At 36.0% G+C, this 26,026-nt stretch overlaps 1 protein-coding gene and 1 long non-coding RNA gene across 5 annotated transcripts in view; one reads left to right on the forward strand and one right to left on the reverse strand.

Moving 5' to 3' along the window:
• Positions 1-9,214, forward strand: part of ADGRB3 (adhesion G protein-coupled receptor B3) — a 728,500-nt gene extending 719,286 nt beyond the window's left edge. For all 4 annotated transcript variants that reach the window (XM_011282405.4, XM_011282404.4, XM_006931831.5 and 1 more), the window contains one exon: positions 8,404-9,214. In XM_011282405.4, coding sequence (XP_011280707.1) covers positions 8,404-8,592 — 189 coding nt within the window. In that variant the 3' untranslated portion in view covers positions 8,593-9,214. The remainder of the gene's footprint in view (positions 1-8,403) is intronic.
• The window catches only part of LOC111560477, a 118,532-nt gene that overhangs the window by 8,991 nt on the left and 83,515 nt on the right, over positions 1-26,026 (reverse strand). The gene's annotated exons all lie outside the window — the stretch shown is intronic.

Here is a 26,026-nt window from a genome sequence, read left to right on the forward strand (position 1 = left end):
CTGTATCTCAGTTTCCTGACAACCAAAATAGCCTACTAATTACACTACATCCCTGCAGCAGCACGCCTTTTCTAGAAAAGATTTATAAATATTTATCATTTGGGAGGTTAGGAGTGGGAAGGATAGAGTTGTCATTGCTGCTTGACTATTGTCCTAAATATCTGAGAACAGAAGAAAAAAAGAGTTCCTTATTCAGTTTTGATTAATAATGAACATGTGAGTGAGTTCATTATCCTTAATTCAGTCATAATTCGTGTGGCACATTGCTAATGAAAAATTGCATAATTGGATACAGAAAGACATTTTCAAAACAAAAAATCTCAAAGTCTTTTCCTTTTTTTTTCTGGCTACTAACTCACAACACCTGCCTAGCACTGCAAATGATGGTAATTATGTAGAATTTGGGGAATCAAAGGGAACCCAAAAGACCATTTAGTCCATTTCCCTGCTTCCAGGCAGGACAACATCTAAATCACACTACAAAGAAAAGGCGGTGTTAAAAGAATTCTCTTATATTGAGTGTGTCTCACAAACTATTCACCAGTAAGATCTCTTTCCCCCAAGAACTTCTCCAAATTCTTGCTTTCTTAAAATACAGAATAAATATATTCTCTTTCCCTTGTCCCCAGAATTGGTAGGTTGGAAGAAGGAAGGAAAGAAAGAAGAGAGAAAGGGAAGGAGGAAAAGAGAAATGGACAGATGAAGGAAGGGAGGGACTTGCCCAGAAGTGACAGCTAGTCTGCTCCTGGACCCATGAACTATGGAAAATTCTCAGGTGGCCCTGATGTGGTCCAGCTGGCCCTGAATTCTCATATTCAGCTAACATTCCATTTCTGTGTATACAGCCAAAGACCAAAATTAGCATTGTTGGAAGCTTCATGTATGTTGGCTTATATTGAGTTTATAATTTTTTTATTGGGGGACAATTAACAGCATTAGTTTCAGGCATACAACATAATGGTTTGATATTTGTATATATGCAAAATGGTCACCCAGTTGATCTAGTTTCCTCCTATCAGCATATAAAGGTACGAAATATACAATATTGTTGACTATTCTCACCATTCTGTATATTACATCTCCATGACTTATTTATCTTAGAAGTGTGTACCTTTTGACCTCCTTTTCCCATTTCAACTTTCTCCCAAACCCCCTCCCCACTGGTAACCAAGCTATTCTTTTAATTTATTAGTTTTGTTTCTTCATTTTTGTATTGTACATATAAGCAAAATCATATGGTATTTGTCTGTCTGACTTATTGCATAAGCATAATGACCTCTAGTCTATACATGTTGTCACAAAAGGCAAAATTTCATTCTCTATGAGTAGTATTTCACTGTGTGTGTGTGTGTGTGTGTGTGTGTGTGTGTGTGTGTGTGTATGCATGTGTGTGTATGTATATACATCTTCTTTATCCATTTGTCCATAAATTGTACACTTGGGATGTTTTCCATATCTTGGCTATGTAAATAATGTTGCAATGAACATAAGGGTGCAAAATGTCTTTTCAAATCAGTATTCTCATTTTCTTCAGATAAAGACCCAGAAGTGGAATTGCTGGATTATATGATGGTTCTATTTTTAGTTTAGGATCTTCCACAGTGTTTTCCATAGTGGCTATACCAATTGACATTGCCACCAACAGTGCACAGCTTTCCTTTTTCTCCACATTCTTGCCAACATTTTATATTTCTTGTCTTTTTGATAAAAGCCATTTTCACAAGCATGAGATACCTCATTGTGGTTTTGGTTTGCATTTCCCTGCTGATTAGTGATGTTGAGCACCTCACCTATTATTCATCTGTATATTCTTTAGAAAAACATGTATTCAGAACCTATGCCCATTTTGTTGTTGTTGTTGTTATTCAGTGTATGAGTCCTTTATATATTTTGAATGTTAATACCTCATCATATGTATTATTTGCAAATATCTTCTCCCATTCAGTTAATTTTTTATTTAGTTGATGGTTTCCTTTGCTGTGCAGAACCTTTTTATTTTGATGTAGTACCATTTGTTTATTTTGTCCACTTCGTACCATTGTCTTTAGAGTCAGATCCAAAAAAAAAAAAAAAAAAATGTTGCCAAGACCTGTGTCAAAGAGCTTTCTGCCAATGTTTTTGTCTTGGAGTTTTATGTTTTTTAATCTTATTTTCCAAGTTTTTAATTCATCTTGAGTTAATTTTTGTATATGGTAGAAGACAGTAGTCCAATTTACTTATTTCACATGCCTCTGTCCAGTTCTTTCAACACCATTTCTTGAAGAGACTGTCCTTCCCCCCATTGTCTATTCCTGCCTCTTTTGTTGTAAATTAATTGGACATATAGGCATGGGTTTATTTCAGAGCTCTTCATTCTGTTCCATTAATCTATATGTCTGTTTTTATGCCAATACTATACTGTTTTGCTTATTATAGCTTTGCTATATAGTTTGAAATCAGGGAGCATGAGGGCTCCAGCTTTGTTCTTTTTACTCCAGATTGCTTTAGCTATTTAGGATCTTTTGTAGTTCCATATAAATTTTAGAATTGTTCTATTTCTGTAAAAAATGTCATTGCTCTTTTGTTAGGGATTATATCAAATCTATAGATTGTTTTGGGTAATATGACATTTGCACAATATTAATTCTTCCAGTCCATGAGCATGGCATATCTTTCCATTTATTTGTGTCTTCTACAATATCTCTCATCAATTTCTTATAGTTTTCACTTTGTAAGTCTTTTACCTCTTACCCCTATTTATTCCTAGATACTTTATTCTTTTTGGTGGAGTTGTAAATTGAATTGTTTTCTTGATTTCTCTAATAGTTTGTTGCTAGAGTACAAGAACACAAAACATTTTTGTGTATTGATTTTGTATCCTGCCACTTTACTGAATTTGTTGGTTGTAAGTTTTTTGGTGGATTCTTTATGGGTTTTTTTTGTTTCGTTTCGATTTTAATTTATTTTTTTTTTTTTTTAGAAAGAGGGCACTAGTAGGGAAGGGGCAGAGAGAGAGGGAGACAGAGGATCCCAAGTATGCTCAGCACAGAGTGCAGTGAGCCTGATGCAGGGCTGGAACTCAAAAACTGTGAGATCATGACCTGAGTCAAAGTCGGGCGCTCAACTGACTGAGCCACCAGGCACCTCTTTACAGTTTTTTACTCATAATTTTATGTTTTTTTTTCCAATGTGGATGTTATTTATTTCCTTTTCTTACCTAATTGCTTCAGCTAGGACTTCTAATAGTGTATTGAATAAAAGTGGCAAGAGTGGGCATCTTTGTCTTGATCTTAGAGGAAAAGCTGTTAGCTTTTCACCACCAAGTGTAATGTTGGCTGTGGGTTTGACATATATAGCCTTTATTATGTTGTGGTACATTCATTCTATAACCACTTTGTTAAGAGTTTTTATTATGAAATGATGTTGAATTTTTTTAGATGTTTTTTTCTGCATCCATTGAAGTGATTATATAATTTTTATCCTTCATTTCATTAATGTGGTGTATAACATTGTTTGATTTGCAGACATTGAACCATCTGTGTCTCTGGAATAAAGCACACTTGATCATGGTATATGAATGATCTTTTTAATGTATTGCTGAAAATTCATATCGCTAATATTTTGTTGAGGGTTTTTACATCTGTGTTCATCAGGGATAATAGCCTATAATTTCCTTTTATGTGGCATCCTTTTCTAGTTTTGGTATCAGGGTAATACTGGCCTCATGAGTTTGGAAGTGCTCCCTCTTTTTCAATTTTTTGGAAGAGTTTGAGAAGGATTGGTATTAAATCTTCTTTGATTACTGGATAGAATTTACCAGTAAAGCCATCTGGTCCTGGACTTTTGTTTGTTGGGAGGTTTTTGATTACTGATTCAATCTCCTTGCTAGTAATCAGTCTATTCATTTTCTATTTCTTCATGATTCAGTCTTGGAAAATTGTCTGTTTCTAGGAATTTTTTCATTTATTTTAGGCTGTCCAATTTTGTTACATTTGTTATGTCCAATTTGGCATATAATTGTTCATAGTAATCTCTTATGATCGTTTTTTTATATTAGTTATAACATGTCCTCTTTTATTTCTGATTTTATTTATTTGAACCCTTTCTCTTTTTTTCTTAGAACAAGCTCTTTGTTTCATTGGTTTTACTATTGTCTTTTTTAATCTCTATTTCATTTATTTACACTCTGATCTTTATTTCCTTCTTTCTGCTAACTTTGGGCTTTGTTCTTTTTCTAATTCCTTAAGGTGTAAAGTTAGAATGTTTGAGATATTTCTTGTTTCTTGAGGTAGGTCTGTATCCCTGTGAACTTCACTCTTAGAACTGCATTTACTGTATCACATAAATTATGTTTATTTTAATTTTTGTCTCAAGGTATTTTATTTCTTTGATGTTATTTTTGTGACTGATTTTCCGTTTCATACAATTGTGTTCTAAAAAGATGATTTCAGTCTTCTTAAATTTATTGAGACTTGTTTTGTGGCCTAACAAATAACCTATCCTGGAGAATGTTCCATGAGCACTTGAGAAGAATGGGTATTCTGCATGTATCTATTAAATCCATCTTTAATGGGTCATTTGAGGCTGATGTTTGACTTTCTTTCTGCATGATCTATCATTAATATAAGTGAGGTGTTATAGTCCCCTAGTATAATTGTATCATTATCAATTTCTCCCTTTAGGTCTGTGGTAATATATGCTTTATTTATTTACATGCTTCTAGGTTGGGTGCATAGATACAAATTTATATCTTCTTTTGGATTGACCCCTTTATCATTATGTAATGCCCATTGTGTTTTATTAGTCTTTGTTTTAAAGTTGATTTTGTCTGACTTAAGTATAGCTACCGCAGTTTTTTCGTGGTTTCCATTTGCGTGAAACTTTTTTCATCCCTTCACTTTTAGCCTGTGTGTCCTTAAAACAGAGGTGAGTCTCTTATAGGCAGCATAAATGTGTCTTGTTTTTTATCCATTCAGCCACTCTGTCTTTTGGTGGAAGAATTTAGTCTATTTACATTTAAAGTCATTACAGATAGGTATGTACTTAATTGCCATTTTATAATTTGTTTTCTGCCTGTTTTTATAGTTCTTCTCTGTTCCCTTTGTCTTCTCTTGCTCCCTTCCCTTGGGTTTGATGCTTGTCTTTAATTTTACGTATCTACTATAGGTTTTAACTTTGTTGTTACCATGAGACTTACACATATCAGCCTATGTATGTGCCAGTCTACATTAATAGCAAGTTAAGTTTGCACACATTCTAAAATTCTACATTTTAACTGCCTCCCCCCGACATTTGATGTTTTTGAGGTTATATTTCACATTTGTGTGTGTATGTATTCCATAACTAATTGCTGTAGTCATTATTTTTACTATTTTTGTATTCTTGGTTAGGCTTTTTGCTTTCAGCACTTTGAAATGTTGTTTCACTTGATGTTGTCCTATAGGTCCCTTAAGCTATCTTCACTTTTTTTATTTTTTATGTGTGGTTCTCTGTTTGGTTGAGTTCTACTGCTGGATACAGTAGCTCTTCACAACTAAAGCAGCATGGGCCTCAGACCTAAAGGGTGTCCACACATTTGTGAACAATGCAAGAACCACAGTACAATTGGGAATACCATGGGAGGCCAGAGGAGATGAATAAGAAAGCCAACCTTATTATTACCCAGTAATAGAACCTCTCAGAAATTCAATCAGTCATATATTGGCAATAATACAGTGAAATTAGAGTCTAGACATTGTGACAAAGTCTTAAACTCATCATTTTAGTTCATGGATCCATGGTGCTTGATCTTCAAAATAAAAATGGAAAATCGCATCTGTTCCAAACATAATGAAATCCGTTTTCAAAGCAAATGAGCAAATACCTTGATACCTTGAATTTTTTTAGGACTGAACTAATTGAACTTTGTCAAACTAAGGATTCCCAGAAAGCTCCTTTAAGACACAGCCTTTGTCTAAGATGGATAAATCCTTGCTGTGGCTTGATTCAGCAGAATTCACATCAGTGAACCTTTCAATCAGTGATTGATTATTCAGGTCACTGTAGTGCCCTGAAATGTTCAACCATTCCCTATTGCCTACAAAGTAAATTCCAAATTGAGTGCCCTGGAATACATTGTCCCTTATGATCTGGCTTTCAGTTCACCTTCTACCTAGTTATTCTGTTCTTTTTCATTCCAACTAAAATAAATTGTTCTCAGTGTGGTCCTATTTGCATGTTCTGTGGACTTTTACTTCTCAGTATGCATGCCTGTTCAGCCACCCAACCTGCAATCACACGTCTTTATGACCAAGCTCATCCTTCTATGACAATTCTAATGTCACTTTTCTCAGAAAGGTTTATATGCTTTCCATTAAAGGAAGCCTTATCTCCACCCTTATCTGCCCTCCTTCCACACTTTTCCTAGATTATAGACACAGATATAACTATATATCTTATACCTTCATTTAACTATAAATACCTTATGGTAAGTATTATTATATATAGTAACCATTTATTAAATACTGGGTGTTATGCTAGGCCCCTTAACTTTTTTGTTTTTGCAACCCCACTATATAGGTAATCTGCACATGTTGCCAATTCCTTTGGCCCACAATACAAAGTATATCTCTGTTCTGCCAACGTTAAAGTTGAGGTTCATGGAAACCAAGTCAATTACTCAGAATTACCTTCATATGAAACAGAACAACTGGAATTTGGATCTGCGCATGTCAGGCTTTAAATCTTATGCTTCCTAGTGAACCATGTTGGTTTTCCATCTTTATTCTCCCTAGTGTCTAATATGATGCCCAGCACAGAGCAGCTGATAAATATTAGTTGAAGGGAGCAAGGAAGGAGGGGGAAGGGAAGAGTTACAAGACTATACAGTTCATAATACTTTAGGATAATAGACTAAATCAGAATTAATCCCGTGCACATATCCTAAAGGTTAAAATTTTATCATGTCTTAACAAGTAGCTATTTTCTTGTATGTCCTCATGATTAAGGCTAATAAGTGTTAAAAACTAATGTATTGAAGGGTATAATTTAATTTCTAGTTATGACAAATATTTCTATAGTTTGTCTCTTCTGTTGATCTATACTTGAGAATGATTTTTAATATAGTCAGGGGAACCCAGATAATCATTCCAGTACCTGTTTTATGTTCCCCCTGCTAATTAATTACAGTCAGTTGAAGGCTAGAATTTAGGGTAGAAGGGGGAGGAATAAAGGACACATTCAACAATTATAGCTGGTTAAGTGTTGTAGTCTAACTTGGTCTAAAGAGAATTCAGTCATGATTTCCTTCTTGTTCTTTGATGTTATTCAGCTTAGTCTATCACATTCAAATTCCCTCATTTTACAGAAATAGTTAAATAACACTATGTAAAATAAGTTCACTGCTAAATCTTAGCAAAATATCAGGCTATAGAAACTTTGAATAATGTCTATTCATATTTATTGAGCCCCTACAACATGGAAGGTCTGAGTGGAGTCATAATTAAGCAGATCTTAAATCTTAGGTAGTAAGAGGGTGTGTACAATGAAACATAATGAAGGCTGGCCTGTGGACATTATTTAAAACCCCTTATATTGCTGGATATATTTTCCAAAAATCTGTACTCTTTGAAGGGAAGAATGATTTTTGCTAAATTAGTGTGCTACCCAAATATATAGAAAGTTGTGGGGAACTTACAGCAGGGAAGAAAATAGATTACACAAGGGACACAGTAGCATTTTAATATTCTAAAAAAGGATAATTTCTTGAATTTGGATCTGTATGTAACTAAGCAAAGTTAATGAAATTCAGTTATGGCCAGTTTGGGGACTGTTTTTCGTATTACATAATACGCCCCATTACATATCCTCAAATTTTGTTTATCTCACCAAAGCTTCAGCCAAAATACTTAATTTTTCTACATCTAAATGTTTATTTATTTTGAGATAAAGAGGAAGAGAGAGAATCCCAAGCAGGCTCCGTGCTGATAGCACAGAGCCCTATATGGGGCCTGATCCCATGAACCGTGAGATCATGACCTGAGCCAAAATCAAAAGTTGGACGCTAAACCAACTGAGCCACCCAGGTACCCCAAATTTTCTACATTTAGTCTTAACACTAACGCTCCTTCCTACCTGAGTATAGAGCTATACTGACATCTCACAAGACACTGAAAACAAAACATCATCTACTTTGCCTTCCAAAAATGATTCCATTCCTTTGATTAGTGGAACATTTTAGAATAACATAAAGAAGGTGTTCACCAGTTTGTTCAATGAAAGAAAACTAAAGTCAAAACCATTTCCTGCAGCTGGCCACAATTTCAAATCATCTCTGAATCATACAAACTGGATTAAGGTCACAAGCATGCTGTCTTCCTGGGAACTTCAACAAGTGGCAATCCTTGTCATCAGATAAATGACTTTCCTCTCCTCTCTTCTCAACAGGAAAACCCAGCACCAAACAAGAATCCATGGGACACTTTCAAAAACCCCAGTGAATACCAACATTACACCACAATCAATGTCTTAGATACAGAGGCAAAGGACGCTTTGGAACTGAGGCCAGCAGAGTGGGAGAAGTGTCTGAATTTGCCTCTGGACGTGCAGGAGGGTGACTTTCAAACAGAAGTTTAACAAAGTCAAAATGGACTGAGGTGGACATAAAAAAATTTCTTGCACTGACACTTAAGACTTGGGAAGCCTGACATTTCTATCTGGACAGTGTGACTATGCTCTGTCAGGACCTTCACGTGCCAAGTGTCAGTGGTGTTTGCGTGTGGGAACTTCTCACTAGTGAGGCTAGTGGAGAGAGGACCAGGTGTACAGTTCTGACCATCCTGTGTTGTAAGTACCCGTGGAATGGATTTGTAAGGTAATCTTTATAGATAAACCTCAAGCAACGATTCATGTTGTGACCGCTTCATATGGTTTAGTTTTCAAAAAACTTCACCATGAAGCACAATGTATATATTTATGCAGTTTTTAAAGTTTATAACAGTCTGTTTGGCCATTACTACACTTTTTACTTTATAATATAAAAGCAAAGTTTTTGTCATTAAATGAATGTTTGTTGAGCTACATTCTTCATTGCTTTAAATGCAATAAAGTAATAATCTCACTTTTATATGAATAATATATTTCACATCTTTATTATTGCAGTTTTCTCTAGAAAGCTCTGAGTAGCTTTCTCTGCTGCAACTGTGTATAAAATATTTAAAATGTTGTATGGTGTAAATAAACTTTTGTCTACATATCAGTTTTTTAGTGCATTTTATTTTGGATTTGTTGAACAGAAATTTACATCTTTATAAATTTTTTTTCAATACAGATACTGAAAATGTATTCACAGTTTTAATAGCATACCGTTATTACTCCTTTGAGGCTAATGATTTCTCAAATGTAATAGTAGGTTTGTATAGTGCTTCTGTATTTTCTACTCAAACATCCTTTGGAACAATGTACCATGTAAATGGGGCTTGTCAGAAATCTGCCATCATACTCTTACCTAAATATTATGTTTTTTTCTATATTTTTGTGGCAAAAAGACAACTACTGGTAGGACACAGTACGTTGCCATACAAAACATAATACAGGGAAAATGTTTATTAGAAGTAATGAAGTCCATTGCATGTTTCCCAAAAGAAACTACTTGTATGATAGTTCTTCATAGCATACACAAAAAATGAACTTATTCAGGACTTTAAAAAAATCTTATCTGTATATTCTCTAGTGGAAGGAAAAGGGGTGTGGATGTGTTTGGTAGATGCTTTATCTCTGGTTTGAAAAGTGGGAAGTCTGAGGTGAGCTGACTACAAAAGGGCCCCCAGTGTCCTCTGTTGTGGAAAGCCACACCGGTGATGTCTCCTGCTTTCTCAAAGTCTCATGAAAGGAAACATGGCACAAAGGATTTCAGCAATTTTGCCATCCTTTTAACGGATGATGAGATTGTGACTTCCAAGCTGAGGAACTATAGGGAGTGGAAAGGAGATCGGGGTCTTCAAACTTCCGAGAATGTTTATTTAGATTAGTTTGTCGTTAAACCTAAGCTGCATGGTCTTCTGTGGTCTGTCAGAAACCCAAGTGAGCTGGCTCCGGCTACCCATGACCTGGGGGACCCGGCCCTGAAGGCCATGAGTCCAGGCAGAGACAAAGGTGCTTCAACACTCAAGTGCACCACTAAGCTAGAGCCTTAAAAATGCCCAGCTCAGGCTGAATTCCTGTCAGATACTTATAATGTTCTCAATGTAAAGATGTTAAAAATATATTTTTAACCATATTTTAAAAAATAAAAGCAACATCAGAATATAACATAAGGAGTGATTTTTCTATAGAATAAACTTCATGCCAATTATAATGTAATTGTAATATTAAATGCTTATTAAATTTATAAGATGACTTTCTGGTGATAGATATATTTAGTCAATTTCTCATTCTCTTCCTATATTCATGTGTCTATAAATACACATATATATATACATATATGTATATGTACAGACCTATGTGTAGGTGTAGATATACATATGTGTACTCAGGCTTAGCTCCATCTCAGTGACCCATTGAGTGAATGAAAACCATATAGGCAGTTTCCGATTTCAAACTGTAAGATCTTGATTGGAAAAAACCCTTAATAAGCATATATTTGAAAACATAAATTCTGTGTTTAAAAAACAAATTCAATATATTAGACTAATATTTCCTGTAAAGCTACAACAATCACTGCCATAAAATGAAATCTTATATTTTTTTCACTTCTATTTTTCTCCAGTTCTAGTAACTCAATATTACTGTATGAAAATTAACCAGAAATTGCATACTTGAAAATGTTAGGGTAACTTATTTGTTACTCTAAGAGAGATGCCAAGTTGTAGTGGTGCTTTTTGTTTGTTTTTTAATCTAGAAGGGAAAAAGTACAGGCAGGTCAATAAGTATCAAGTAATCTTAATTTTAAGGAAGCTCTCTTTTGAGTCTCCTCCTTCTAAGTTTCCACTGCCCACGCACATCCGCGTCCTCTGCCAAAACTGCCTCGCAGCTGTCCCCTTAGACAGCCCTGGGCCATTCCCTCTGAGTCCTGAGCCCACTGTACTCTTGACCTGCCAAGATCTTTGGGCCCTTGGAGAGGTAGCCCTTCCCCTTCCCCCACATCCACATTTTTTCTATGCTTCAAGGTACACCTCATATTTCATCTTCGTGAAAGTTCTCATGATTCTCCAAGCTAAAAATAATTTCTCCTGTTAACTCTTATGGCAATGCTTCTGTACCTCTCTTAGAACTTTTAAAGAAACTTCTACCTTGTTATTTAAACACATTTCTGATATCCTCTGGTGGACTGTAAGTGCCTAGAGGGCAGGATTCATGTCTGATCCATTTTTGTATCTCTTAAGGGACCTAGCACAATAATGTTCACACAATAAATGTCTGTTGAATTGTTGGCGGAGTTTATTTTAGCATTGCTTCCAGTCATGCATTCACAGCAAGTTGCTCATCCAAAAGTGTTTACTGAATAACTATGACGTGTTTGCCTCTATGCTAGATGGAAGAATATAGGGCCTCTGTTTTAGGTAGCTCACAATCTACTAAAGATGGAAAATACAAATGTGAAAGTAAAAATATTTCAATATTAAAAGCTCTTATTACCCTATACTGTCTTTTTGCCCTTAAGATTGTCACATGAAGATGGAATTAGTTATTCTATAGAAACAGACTCAGAAGAGGTTAAGCAACATAAGATCACCATAAGTAAATAACACACATAGTGTTAGAGCCCACATCCTCTTTCTTCTACTCTGGGTTCATTCTCATGGTACCATGAAGTTTCTACTGTTCCTCCTAGATTATTAAGTCCCCAAATCAAATAACCACAAATTCCATGGAGATGTTCTTCAGGCTGGTAGTAGCATAAAACAGAAAACATGCATCATCAGCTGCCATGGGGGCGGTGAGGCCAGTAGCTAATTGTAGCAGAAAAGCATGGCTAAGTAAAATAGCAGGCGATCTTAAATAGATTTGGTTCTATAGTCCATTGTGTGGTTCTATTGCACCCACTTTACCTTGCAAATCCTCTTCAAATGTAGTTGTTGTTTCACTAGTTTGGTGATTACTTGCACATATGCAACAGGAGACAGAAGAGAGAGGCCAACCTGAACTTTCAGGCTGGCTTCAGAGAACTCTCTAAAAACATACAGTCACAATTTTAAAAAGTTGAAGTCAATAAACCACTGCTTCAGAAAATTTAGATTGTAAATTTTAAATCATTCTCAGCTTCTTGGAAAATGTTACAAGTTTTAGTTTTTTCAAGTTACCTATGTCAAAATCAATTAAATTCTATAAATTAAAATTACTTCGCTGAAGAATATGAAAACAAATATCTTCAGCATGTCAGTCTGCACAAAATTTTCTAGGATGACAAAATCATCTTCCCCTAAACACTTCTGTAGTTAAATCCATAACTGGGCTGGCAACAACAGAAGTGAGAATCACAGAATGTAGAGATAGAAGAAATTTGGTTAGTCAATGAAAATGGCAATTATATTCAGGTGTCAAGAAGCAAACTGAGACTTAGGTAAGGAGAAATTTCATTTGTAAAGACTATTGCAATACGGAGAACACTCCAACTGTAAAATCTAGGAGCATCTCAGATGCCAGGCAGAAAGGACTCTTCTTTTACAGGGAAGAGTCAACAAGACTAGAAAAAACCAGATGTGAGAGAAGGGTGAGCAGATGGTGTGATCAGGTAGTTGAACAAGAAGTGTCTTTCTCTGTGGCCAGCCGACTCTGGGGGGGATTGTTCTACCTTCCAGTGCTTGGCTAGTCTTCCAGTACGTATTTAAACTCAAGGATGGGCCAGAGTTTAGGGGCCTGTGGAAAGCAAGACACCTAACTGAAGTTTGGTCAAGTTAAGTTAGCAAGTAGTTTGTTCAGACTGGTCAGTGGGAACAAACGATTGCCCTAGTAATTTCTGAGACAACGAATAGCAATTTGGAGGGTCTGTTTCTGACTTTGTCACAAGTATACAGGGGATTCATCTGAAAGTCTTATCGAATGACAGAAGGGTGGATCTTTGCAGTAAGTCGTTTCACAGAACATGAAAGGCTACGGGGACTTCCTGACTATTGCTGTTTTCCAAGCGCATAGGGCTCAGGTAAAGTTCAACACTGTCATAGGGGAAGAAACTAAGCCCACTGGAATGAAAAGACTTTCAAAAATTAATGTTCAGCTAGTAGTGATTAATAAAGGATTTTCTCATATTAGACAATAGCTATGGCTCTTTAAACAAAAATAATTCCAAAGTCAAAATGGTAAATATTACCAACTAGGGAAGAACACCTAATTTTCTTTAATCTCAGCTTACCAACAATCTCTTGATTTGGACTCCTGCTTGTACCTTTATACCATATGACTTTCTAGTCTGAGAGGCCAGTGGTCTAGAGTGAAGCAGCCTGTCTAAAGTTTAGTTAAGCTAAGGGGAATATTTAGGCCTTCTTGATCATAGGTAAACTAACAGATCAACACCTGAAAACCAGCTAAATTGGTAAGACTCATCTATGAGTTTCATCCACTAAAGTCACCTCAAAACACCTAGCCAGATACATCTAGCATTTCTTAGTGTTACATAAAGACAAGCAATTCATGGTGAAAATGATTCTTCTGATAGCAACCACCTATGTAAAAGGCCTTAAAGCCTTTTGAGGGGTGTCTGTGAGTACAACTTACTCCTCACCGAAACCATGAAACTCCAGTAAGAGGGGCCAGCTTGCTTTTAATAAGCAATTTTCTTTTTCTATTTTTTAAAAATATTTATTTTTGTGAAAGCACAAGTAGAGGAGGGACAAAGAGGGGGACAGAGGATCTGAAGCAGGATCCAGGCTGACAATCTGACAGCAGCATGCTCTATGTGAGGCTTGAACTCACAAACTACAAGATCATGACCTGAGTCAAAATCAGATGCTCAACCTACTGAGCTACCCAGGTGCCCCTTAACAAGTAATTTTCAACCAAAGAGAAGAGTCACAAAGATCGGAATTGAAGGTCAGCATTCCAATCCTATTCTTTTAACTAGTTCAGAGTTTTGTCAACTTTCCAGATGAATGACCTCTTTTTCTCTCAAATCTAGAATTTCATTTCTAAAATTCCCAGGGTATTTTATACAGATTGGAGGATAATTTTATGTAGTAAGTATGCTGTGCTTTATCCTGAAGTAGATTCAAGGTGTTTATAAAATATATACAGTATTTAATCAACAGATACTTATTTAGAACTGGTTGCTATCTAGATACTGTATTAGGAAGTGGTGATTCAACAGTGAACAAAATGTGGTCCCTATTTCAAGGGACTTAGCATCTCGGGGGACACACAGACCAACAAATAGAATAACAATAACTTGATGTATTTATAATGAAAAGAAAGAAGAGCACGTAATGGGAACATTTGGAAAAGACACTGATTATATATATATAAATAATATGAGCAAAGACAAAGTGACACAGAGACTAATTTAGTACCTCAAATGTATGCCTCAAGGTCCCAGACTGCTGTCTGGAGCTGTGCCAAGTGATGGCTCTGAGCTACCCAGTGACTAATGTACACATGGAAACTTCAGTTAGTTATGTAGTCCACAGTGTTCCTAAGATAAAAACCTGCATTTCCCCTACAGAAGCAGAAGACCAACCAAGTGCCTCTCATAAAACATGCTGAATTACATATTAAATTCTTTATCAATAACCTCTTTATAAATCCTCTGAGCTCTATAAAGGTGATTCTTATGTTCTTTCCTAAAGGGAAATGTGATGGTTAATTTTTGTCTCAACTTGACTAGACCACAGTATCTAGATAGTGGTCAAACACCAATCTAGGTGTCACTGTGAAGTATTTTTCAAGTGAGATTAACATTTAACTAGACAGACTTTGAGTAAAGCAGATTACCCTCCATAATGTGGGTGAGCCTCACAAAATCAGTTAATGGTCTTAAGAGAAAAAGACTGAGGTCCCCCAAGTAAAAAGAAATTCTTCCCCCAAACAGTCTTCAGACTAGGGCTGCAATATCAACTCTTCCATGGGTCTCCAGCTGCCAGCCTGCCTTCCAGATTTAGACTTGCCAGGCCCACAAGTAATGACTCAATTTCTTCAAATAAATCTATGTTCACATACACACACACATACATACACACATCCTACTGGTTCTGCTTCTTTGGAGAATCCTAATACAAGTAGATACTTAATGCCCAAATACAATCACTGAAAACAGTTTTTCACAGAGTCAAAAAACTGTGCTACAAGTACAAAGTTATCCCATGATATGGCTAAATAAAAGAACATTCTACTTCAAGAAATTACCCATAAATATAATTTCTCAAAACAGAGGTTTGGGTAATACTTTCAAGCTTTCTTAGTGCTTATGAAACTTTACAACTATTTATAAATATCCATTTAAGCCAACAAATTAACCTTTAAAGCAAGTTCTGTCATTATTTCCATTTTACAAATAAAGAAACTGAGGTCCATAATTTTGCCAATATCACAAATGGCAAAGCCACGATTCATCCTCACAGTTTAGCCCCAGAGTTGAAGCTCCAAATAATTCTGCTGAAAATTGAATCACTTTTCGGCAGCATGAAGTTCAAGGTCAAACTTGCTGGCAAGTATTTGGGGTGAATTAAGGGCAGAATTAAGGGTAGGATGAAGGAGATATGGATGGGTATCCAGAAGACCACTCCCCCTGACACAAAATAGTACAAATAGTACAAGGATGAACCACCAAGAACTTCCTCAAAACACAGACTTAGGTTTGGTTCAACACAAGGGCATATGAAAGACTGAGATCCCAAAGTTCTATACCATAGAACATCAAAATAATAACTTATGCTTAGAGAATATTGTCATCAGATTATTGAACCACATTATGTTCATTAATTTTTTTTTAGTTTGGTATGTATGGAAAATCTAACTTGGAAGTGATTTAATTTTCAGTGAATCTTGTAGGATAAACTACAATTGAAACATAACCCAAGGTAACAAATTAGTATTAATTACTCAATTATATATTTACTAAAAATTGTAATTAGGGCTTTGAAATTGTGCATTTATTTTTTTTTAATTTTTTTTTTTCAACGTTTATTTATTTTTGGGACAGAGAGAGAGCATGAACGGGGGAGGGGCAGAGAGAGAGGGAGACACAGAATCGGAAACAGGCTCCAGGCTCTGAGCCATCAGCCCAGAGCCTGACGCGGGGCTCGAACTCACGGACCGCGAGATCGTGACCTGGCTGAAGTCGGACGCTTAACCGACTGCGCCACCCAGGCGCCCCAGAAATTGTGCATTTAAAGTCATGCTTGCAGATAATGATCACACCAGAGGGTGAGAGATCACTTACGGCCATATTATGTCATGAGCATAAAGTCATATTCAGAGCGGGTACTACAGGAGATTATTTACATCTTTCTGTTCTATAAGTTGGGGAAGAGGGATGGTAAGATAGTTCATCAAGAAGTAGTCTCAAGTCATTAATGTGAAGAAGGAGCTAGGACACAGCCTGGTTTTTTTCCCACTGTAAATTCTCTGACCCTTGGAAAGTCAATTACCACAAACTGGTCTCAAGATAAAATTAAGACATATGTTATGTATAAACATCATCATCCAGGGTATCATAAAGGTAAAAACAAAACAAAAAAAGCTACAGATAGCCTTAGAATTTATGTTTTTATCTCCTCATACAGTTCCCATCAAAGTAAAACAGAGCATAATAATCATCAAAGGAAGATTAGCTGTATCCAAAGCTTACTAGAATTCTCTCAAATATTGGCCCAAGAAGACCAGACTTGTGATTTTTCCCTGTAGCAAACTGTCTTAAATTTTGGACAAAATTTCTAGCAATTAATATTTCCAATTTTGAGAGGAGTAGCATGTTGTTCTAAAAAATTTATGCCAATAGCTTTCTTCAGCATTAACCCAGGGCAGGCTTAATAATTGTAATGATACAAATATCAAATTGGCCAGAAATGTTTACAGATATACTTTCATATCATTACAGATTTATAATGCATAGTTGTCATTTGAATTATATAAGCAAATTAATTTGAATGGCTTTAGATATATTTCAGTACAAGCTCTGACCATGTAATATCTTTAATATCTCATGTCTGAGCCTGAGTGGTAGGTGGTGGGGATTGTCCAGGGCTTTTTTGTGGTAGCTCCTCACCAATTTTCCCTTTCATGGGAATAGAGGGAAATTGAACACTGGAAGAAAGTGGTGAGAACTTTTGCTGCCTAAACTTCCCAGTGACCCATGGATCAGAAAAGCGGAATCAAGAATGGAACAAATTTGGGGCACCTAGGTGGCTCAGTCAGTCAGATTTCGTCTCAGGTCATGATCTCACAGTTTGTGAGATCAAGCCTCACAGTTTGTGAGATCAAGCCCCGCATTGGGCTCTGCACTGACAGTGCGGAGGCTGTTTGGGATTCTCTCTCTCCCTTTCTCTCTGCTCCTTTCTATGCTTCTGTTCTCTCTTTCTCTCTCAAAATAAATAAATAAACATTAAAAAAAAAAGTGGAGCAAATTCATGGCAGAGCCTCCTCCTTCTTCAGAGTCCAGTCATCTCATCACTTCAGATGACAGATTCAGCTGCCACCTTTTCCAAAAATCACTCTGATCAAATGACCTCCATCAGGAACAAACCTCCACCATGAAGCTGTTCCACTGAGGACTTTTCTTTACTCTGTGTCATGATTTTGGAATGTAGCCAGCTTTCTGGCAATTATCCATTTCCTTTTCACTTCCAGAGTTCCTTAGATCCAAACTCCAGACAGATAAGCCACATCAAATGGCCCGTTTGATGGGAGACTTTGGATAGAACACTTTATTTGCACGATTTCATTTTTGGTCATTCATCAGACAGGTGATAACTGGACCCACTTTTCCTCATGGAGAGGTACAAGGCTAAAGCATGCCATTTGCCATGCTTTATATTGAAACTCTCCAGTTAACTATCAGCCCTGCACTTTTACCACTCTGGGTCCTCATTTACTGGGAAGCTCATTTGCCAGACTACCTTAAAGAAGGAAACACGAGAGGGTGCATATGAAACTATACCAAGGCTGATTGACTTAGGTGGAGTGGTGCTTGGGATGGGACACCAGCTGCAGGGTGGGTCAAGTGCTTTTCTTTTGCCACAGAAAGGCACAGAGGAAGAGTCAAAAACAATCTCTATCACTGCCAAGTTTGGCAACAAACTAGAGGGCACTTCGTAGGAATTCATTCTATGGACTCCTAAACAGGGACCAGGCATTTATCATCAGCACAGTTTGACTGAGTAGATCGTTTATTTAGTGGAAAACTTTATTAGGCTTTTAAAAATACTTGAATTGTGCTTAGGGGTGTGGTCTTTTTTCTTAATCTTTTTTTATGAAGATGTCAAAAGAGAATCATACCCTAGAGATTGTTTTTTATATATTTTTAAAAATAATAATTCTCTAAGTGCTTTTGTGGAATAGCCAAGAAGTTGTTAATAACCACATTGGATTCAGATTTCTGAAGAGCCCAAGCAGAGACCCTCTGCCTATATGTTTACCCAACATGTTTTCTGGGACATCTCAGAGCTGAGGTTGCACATCTTTTCTGTTAACATCGACATTATGACAACCATGTGTTTATATAGCCGGATGCTAGCCCTTGTCCACAATTTCAAATGCTTCACTTCACCACAGCTGTGCAGAGACCTCCCCGACCCTCTTTTAATTAGTATAATTAACTTCCAAAGTTATAATTCTAGCATGGTAGATATTTTTCAGAATTTATCATTTTGACACTCAAAAAGAAAATTCTTTGAAAATTATTTTATTGTGAGAAGAAATCTTGCTTCCTTTATGCATCTAAGGAAAGCTAGTAGGCATTGACAGGCATCTGCCTAGTCCTACATCATTTTTCTGCAAAAGTGTATATGCTCATCTACCCTCTGGTCAAGCAAGGTCTGCCCCAGAAACAGTTGCTATGTTGAGGCTGAAGGAGGCTGAGCAATCCATTCTACTCACAACCACATATACACAAATTAAAATCATTTAGAAATGATTCCCTTTCTCCTGTCAGGTTATACTTACATAAGCCTTACATAAGTTTCAAATTTCTACATATCAAAGTTTTTCTGCTGTTGAAAAAAATTATAAAAGTGGAAAAGAAGCATTCAAAAATATAGAGAATGAATATCAATTTACTACTCTGCATGATGATCACTGTTTTTCAGCAATAAATGGATTAAAGACATGACCATTTATTTTTAGCAGCTGGTGGATGGGGGTGAAAGAGAAAGAGAGGCAGAGGGAGGGAAGAAGGAGGGAGTATGAGAATGAGAACTGACAGCTAAACTGGGAGAAATATAAAAGGCATATGTAAAAGCACGTTGGGGACAAGGAAACAAATGTGTGCTTCTCTGCTAGCCAAAAGCATGTAAGACTCATGGGGATTACAAAGCATCTACTCCTTGGGTAAAACACTGTGCAAAAAGACAGGCCAAGAAGCATTTTAAGTACACTGAATGGCCAAGCATGGTAGGCATTGTAAGGGAAAGAAAAGTAGATAGGTAATGGAGGTGCAGATGAGATATGGAGAGACCAACAGGGTTATTCAGCTATAGAGTACTTTGTAAAAACTGGTTTCCAGGAGGTTTCCAGCTGTGTTCCAGTTGCTGCCATGAACAATGAATAAAGCTTAATTTCTTTTCCAATACAGATTTTTTACCTATCTGTCTGGGGAAAATTGGATCTCTAGTAAATGGTTTAAATCATGAGGGAAATATATTTAGGGTACCACAGAAATATTGTATCTAGAGAAACTAATGCTGTTTTTTAATCTGCTTGAAGTCCATTTTTATATTTTGCCAAAGGACTGATAAATGATTAAGATTCTTTATCTTCCAGAGTTCATTCAGCTTCAGCTATTGACTGGTGGTAAAAACAAATGCCAACTATTCTCAGAGGCCCAAAGGAACAAATGTTCTGATTACTTATGGTTAAGAGACGAAAATCTGTTGGATAAGAAAATGTGGCAGAGAAGAAAGTAAGAATAGGGAAAGCGGGGGGGGGGGGGGGCATTTGTTCATGGACATAATTATTTTTATAGGTGTATAGGAAGTGGGACAGCAAATTAGGACTGCTAATAACTTTACTAACTGAAGGAGAGAGTGTTGAATATGATGTCTTGAGGTCTACTCTAACTTAAAGAGTCTGTGATTCCAATGTAAGATTTTGACCCAGAAAATTTAGAATACTGGGATTAGTCATATTAGCAAAATATATGAAGATAATATTGGGAAAATATATGTCAGTGAAGAAGCCATGTGATTCTGTATTCCATGGCAGAATTCCCTAGAACATGAATCCTTCTTCATGGATGCTACCTTATTACTAAAGTGATATAAAAGTGTTCCATGCTTTTGTGTGAAGGGAGAAATTCATGGCTTGTTTTACTGTTTGATTAAGAAGGCCTTTGAAAATTGACAACATTTTTTGCTTTTACAACATTTTAGCAAATTGGTTTTGTTAAATTTATTTGATTATAGTTGACATACAATGTTATATTAGCTTCAGGTACACAACTTTGTGATTAGACAAGTTTATACACCATGCTATGTTCACCACAAGTATAGCTACCATCTGTCCCATTATATACACCATATCAACAAAACAAAAGGCAAAAATCATATGATAATCTCAGTAGATGTATAAAAGTCATTTGACAGGATTCAACATCTACTCATGATAACAACTCTTAAAGTGGGGATAGAGGAAACATACCTCAACATAACAAAGGCCATATGAAAAACCAACAGCTAACCTCATAATGGTGACAAACAGAGCTTTTCTTCTAAGATCAAGAACAAGACAAAGGTATCTACTCTCATCACATTTATTCAACATAGTACTGGATGTCCTAGCCACAGGATTCAAAACAAGAAAAAGAAATAAGAGGCATCTGTAATGGTAAAAAGGGGTTAAACTGTCACTATTTGTAGACAATGTGATACCACACATAGAAAATCCTAAAGACTCTACTAAAAAACTACCAGAAGTAATAAACGAACTAAGTAAAGTTGTAGGATACAAAGTTAGTGCCCAGAAATCAGTAACATTTCTATACACTAATAATGAATTAGCAAAAACAGAAATTAAGAAAATGATCCCATTTATAATTCCACCAAAAAGAATGAAATACCTAGGAATAAACTTAACCAAAGAAGTTAAGGACCTATACTCTGAAGATTATAAAACACTGATAAAAGAAACTGAAGGTGACACATATGGAAAAATATTCTTTGCTCATGGATTGAAGAATTAATATTGTTAGGATGTCCATATCACCCAAAGCAATCTATAGATTCAATGCAATCTCTATCAAAATACCAACAACATTTTTTCACAAAACTAGAATAATGCTGAACCCACAGAAAAACCTGAATAGCCAAGCAATCCTGAGAAAGAAGAATAAAGCTGAAGGTATCACAATACCAGATTTCAAGATATACTGCAAAGTTGTAGTAATAAAAACAGTATGGTACAGGCACAAAAACATACACATAGATCCATGGAACAAAACAGAAAGCCCAGAAATAAACCCATGATTATATAGTCAATTAATCTATGACAAAGAAGACAAATTTTTGTTTCTATTGAAAGAAAAGAAAAGAAAAGAAAAGAAAAGAAAAGAAAAGAAAAGAAAAGCTAGGTTAGCACTTTCTGTCCATCATTGCACACCACATCACAGAAAACAGGATGGAGTCTGTTGATGTTTTGGTAACAAAACCTAGTTACATAATGTGATAGGAAATGTCATATGAAAATGCTTTCTTTCTCCAGGGAGTGTACAGTAATATTCACCTGGCCCAGTATAAATACCCACAAGCAACAATAATTTACTCTTTTTTTCTGAGAATAAAGAAATCTTTTTCTTTTCTCACTAGGATAACAAAAGCTATTAAGAACTAAGTGATTAAAAAATAGATTATCAGCTCAGAGACTCATTTCCTGATATAATCAGTAAAACTAAAAGGGTATTTTGGGATGTCAATGAGGAAGTGAGATATATCACTAATATTAGTTAGTAACAAGGTACAAAAATCCTTACAAGGTGTAGTCACTGATTTACTCTGCCTTATTTATAAAAGTTCTCTTCTCCATTTGATTCCAAGCTGAATCTGGCTTCTCAAATAAGGTTTTCTAACTTAAAGTAATAGTGTTCAGTAAATGGTTATTTTTTCCCTAAAGTCAGCTCCTGGTGAATTGAGCCCTGCCTAACCTGACTTTCTCCTCTCCAGACCTTTGACGCTCAGTAGGGTCATAGCAGCAATCTCCAAACCTTTCCTGATCCTGAGTGTGAGCCTTACTTTGCCTACCACACTATGTCAAGAGCACTCTAGAAAAGCATTTCCAGTGCAATGATTAACCCCAGGTCCCCCCACAGAATGGAACATTTGCAAAATATGCAGCAATTCCCTGTTTTGTTGACCTCAGAGTTTGATCTATTATTTCTAAAAGAAACACAAGGATCACTTAGTCCTTAGAAAAAGAACATTGTACAAAAAGAAAAATCTGCCAATGTTTATTTGAAAATACATCTATAAGCAGGTGTACTGGACCTTGAACTGCTACAGAAATGTGGAAAATTCCCTTCAGTTCTTTATTGTCTCAATGAAGGCTGGTGATTACATTTATAAACATTATCTAACTAGGTAATAATAATTAAGATAGCTTCAATCTCTCTCCTTCCATGTAAAAATCATGCCACTTTATCTGCAGTCTAGACCTTTCTGGAACACTTCAAAAGATTTTCAGGTAATGGATTTTTTAAACCATAAGTGAATGTTTTAAGTTTACATAAAGGACAGGTATTTGAATGATTTAAATTGTTAAGATAGAGCAGGGCTTGTTGTATTCAGATACTCTGCCTAATGTTACTGTCAACAGCACTGAGTATGTAAGAATACATAACCATTATCACAAAGCAATTTAGTTCTCTGACAAAACATTTAAGGAATATTTGCCCTTTATAAAATGTGGTCTTCATCTGGCAAGTTGCTTTTCATCAAATGATTGAAGTTAGAGCTTCATAGATACTGTTTGACCACAATTTTATGACCAGTGTGGGCCCAAATTTAATTCTCCAATTTCCAAAAGAAAACCAACATGTTAATTTTTTTTAATTTTTTTTTCAACGTTTATTTATTTTTGGGACAGAGAGAGAGACAGAGCATGAACGGGGGAGGGGCAGAGAGAGAGGGAGGCACAGAATCAAAAAACAGGCTCCAGGCTCCAAGCCATCAGCCCAGAGCCCGACGTGGGGCTCGAACTCACGGACCTCGAGATCGTGACCTGGCTGAAGTCGGACGCTTAACCGACTGCGCCACCCAGGCGCCCCCAACATGTTAATTAAATATTCAAAATGCTAGCTTCACAACTTATTTTTAGAACAAAACTTTCCCTGGCATACACCCAAGTTCCCCTTATCATCACTCAAGTATTTAAAAAAATAAGAAAGAAAACATGCTGACAAGAAAATTATTTCTGAATTATCATGTACTACAGAAAGATATTTTTAAAAAAACAATTAAAGGATAATTAAAGGTTAAAAAACATTCTGGCAGATTTGTTCACGTTCCTGCTTTGCTTTAGCTTTGGAGTCAACACACACCTGTCCTAGGTATTTGATCCATATGAAGCCGTATAGAATGCTTGGAGCTGTGGTTGCCAAAAGTGATGGGGACTTTGCTCAATTCACAAACTATTTTCAGGTTTCTTAGCAATCAAAAAGTTCTTCTTATGGCTAAAGAACCTTAAAGTACTCTTTCTTTTGTGTATCATCAAGAGAGCCAACATGTCTTGTACGAAGTTCTTAGGGGGTAGAAACAAGGGCTGCAGGGCTATGAAGAGGGAACAGCCATCCCTACGTATCCTGCAGCTCAGTGGGTCCCAAATTTCTCTTGTGCTCAAGACTTCTATACATTATTTTTTTTTAATGTTTATTTATTTTTGAGAGAGACAGAGATGGAGCATGAGCAGGGGAGGGGCAGAGAGAGAGGGAGACACAGAATCCAAAGCAGGCTCCAGGTTCTGAGCCATCAGCACAGAGCCTGATGCAGGGCTCGAACCCACGAGCTGTGAGATCATGACCTGAGCTGAAATTGGATGCTTAACCAACTGAGCCACCCAGACACCCCAAGATTTCTATACATTCTTAAAAATTACTGTCTACCCCCAAATTTTCTTTATAAAAATATTTAAAATATACAAATATGGAAATGTAAGGTCCTCATTTTAAATTTTATTCATTTATTTTAAAATGGCAAGATTACACCCATAACCTATTAACATAAATAATATATTTTAGGAATAAATCTATTTTTTAAAACCAAATAAATTTTAGTGAGAAGAATAGCACTTTTATATTTTTTACAGATACTTGAATGCATGGCTGAATAGAAGTTGGATTCTCATATCTGTTTCTGTATTTAATGTACTGTGGGATGTTGTTTGGGTTGAAAATATGAAGAAAACCAAGTTCCACACACATATGTGATTGGAAAAGGGAGTAGTCTTTTGATAATTTTTTTTAGATAGTTCGGGTAGTCTTTGATACTACCAAAAGGCAGCAACTGGATTATCTTAAAAGTTAGTTGCTGGGGTGCCTGGGTGGCTCAGTGAGTTAAGGGTCCAACTTTTGATTTCAACTCAGGTCATGATCTCATCATTCATGTGATAGATCTCCTCATTGAGCTTTGTGCTGACAGCACGGAGCCTGCTTGGAATTCTTTTTCTCCCCCTCTCTCTGCCCCTCCCCCACTCACACACACTCTCTTCTCTCTTAAAATAAGTATTTTTTTTAAAAAGTTAGTTGCAATGTCAAATTTGAAACCATATTAATAAATTTTTCATATTCTTTTACATTAAAATATATTGATCTATCCTATACTTTGAATGGGTCTTGTACTCAACATAATTTTGTAACATCACACTTTGATCATTTGGAAAATATTGGTTGAGTTATGCAAATCTTCTAAATGTTAAAACACTTTATTTATAAAATTTCAAAAAAAGACATTCATGCATCTCAATATCCCCCAATCTTATCAGAAAAGTCTTTAAGTGTTGGGATGCTATGAAGCTCATGGTGGCAGACACAAGTCTTCCAAAATTCTAATTTCGTTTAAAAATTCAAATGTTATCATTGACAGCAAATACTGTCAGTTGGTTTCCTTGAAGTGACCAACTCACTTTGTTCAGTTTCAAGAAAGTTTCTCCTAAATGCCCAAGGGGACTGCATATTTGTAATTTATTCTTTAAAGTAAATATATTGCTCCATGAAACACGTAGCTCATTCATTTATAACTCTATTGCAAAGTGGCTTTTCCTGAGACAACCATCATGCTTCAGTAGATAGCAGAGGCACTTTACCTGTATTTCCTATTTCATCACATACAGTACTAAAAATGACTTGTACTCAAGGGTTGAGATTTAATACAATTAACAATTTTTACTGATTCATTAATGTTCTTCTTATGTGAAACTGGATTTGTGCTGTGCTTTGTTTTTGTTTTTGTTGTTTTTCTACTGAGAATGCTTTGTGGCTAAGAATAACACAGTGACTTCTAGTAAAGTTCGATGTCACTGCTTTTATTTGCACTAAAAATGACCAGAAGTTTTACCACTATTTTTAAAACACCATTTTACAAACATGAAACAAGAAAAAGAAATAAGAGGCATTTGTAATGGTCAAAAGAGTTTAAACTGTCACTATTTGCAGACAATGTGATACTACACATCGAAAATCCTAAAGACTCCATTAAAAAACTACTAGAAGTAATAAATGAACTAAGTTAAGTTGCAGGATACTACAAAGTTGCAGTAAAGTTAATACCCAGAAATGAGTAACATTTCTATACACCATTTTACAATACCATTAATGTGCAAATATCAAGTGTCTTGATATTATTGTGAAAGCTGTTTTGAATTGGTGGACCTAAGGACCCTCAGGGTCCAGACACCACACATTGAGAACCATGGAGGTAGCAAAACCTCCACAGAAATCAAAAGA

This window comes from Felis catus, chromosome B2 (genome assembly GCF_018350175.1).
Source record: "Felis catus isolate Fca126 chromosome B2, F.catus_Fca126_mat1.0, whole genome shotgun sequence".
Taxonomy (NCBI): Eukaryota; Metazoa; Chordata; class Mammalia; order Carnivora; family Felidae; genus Felis; species Felis catus.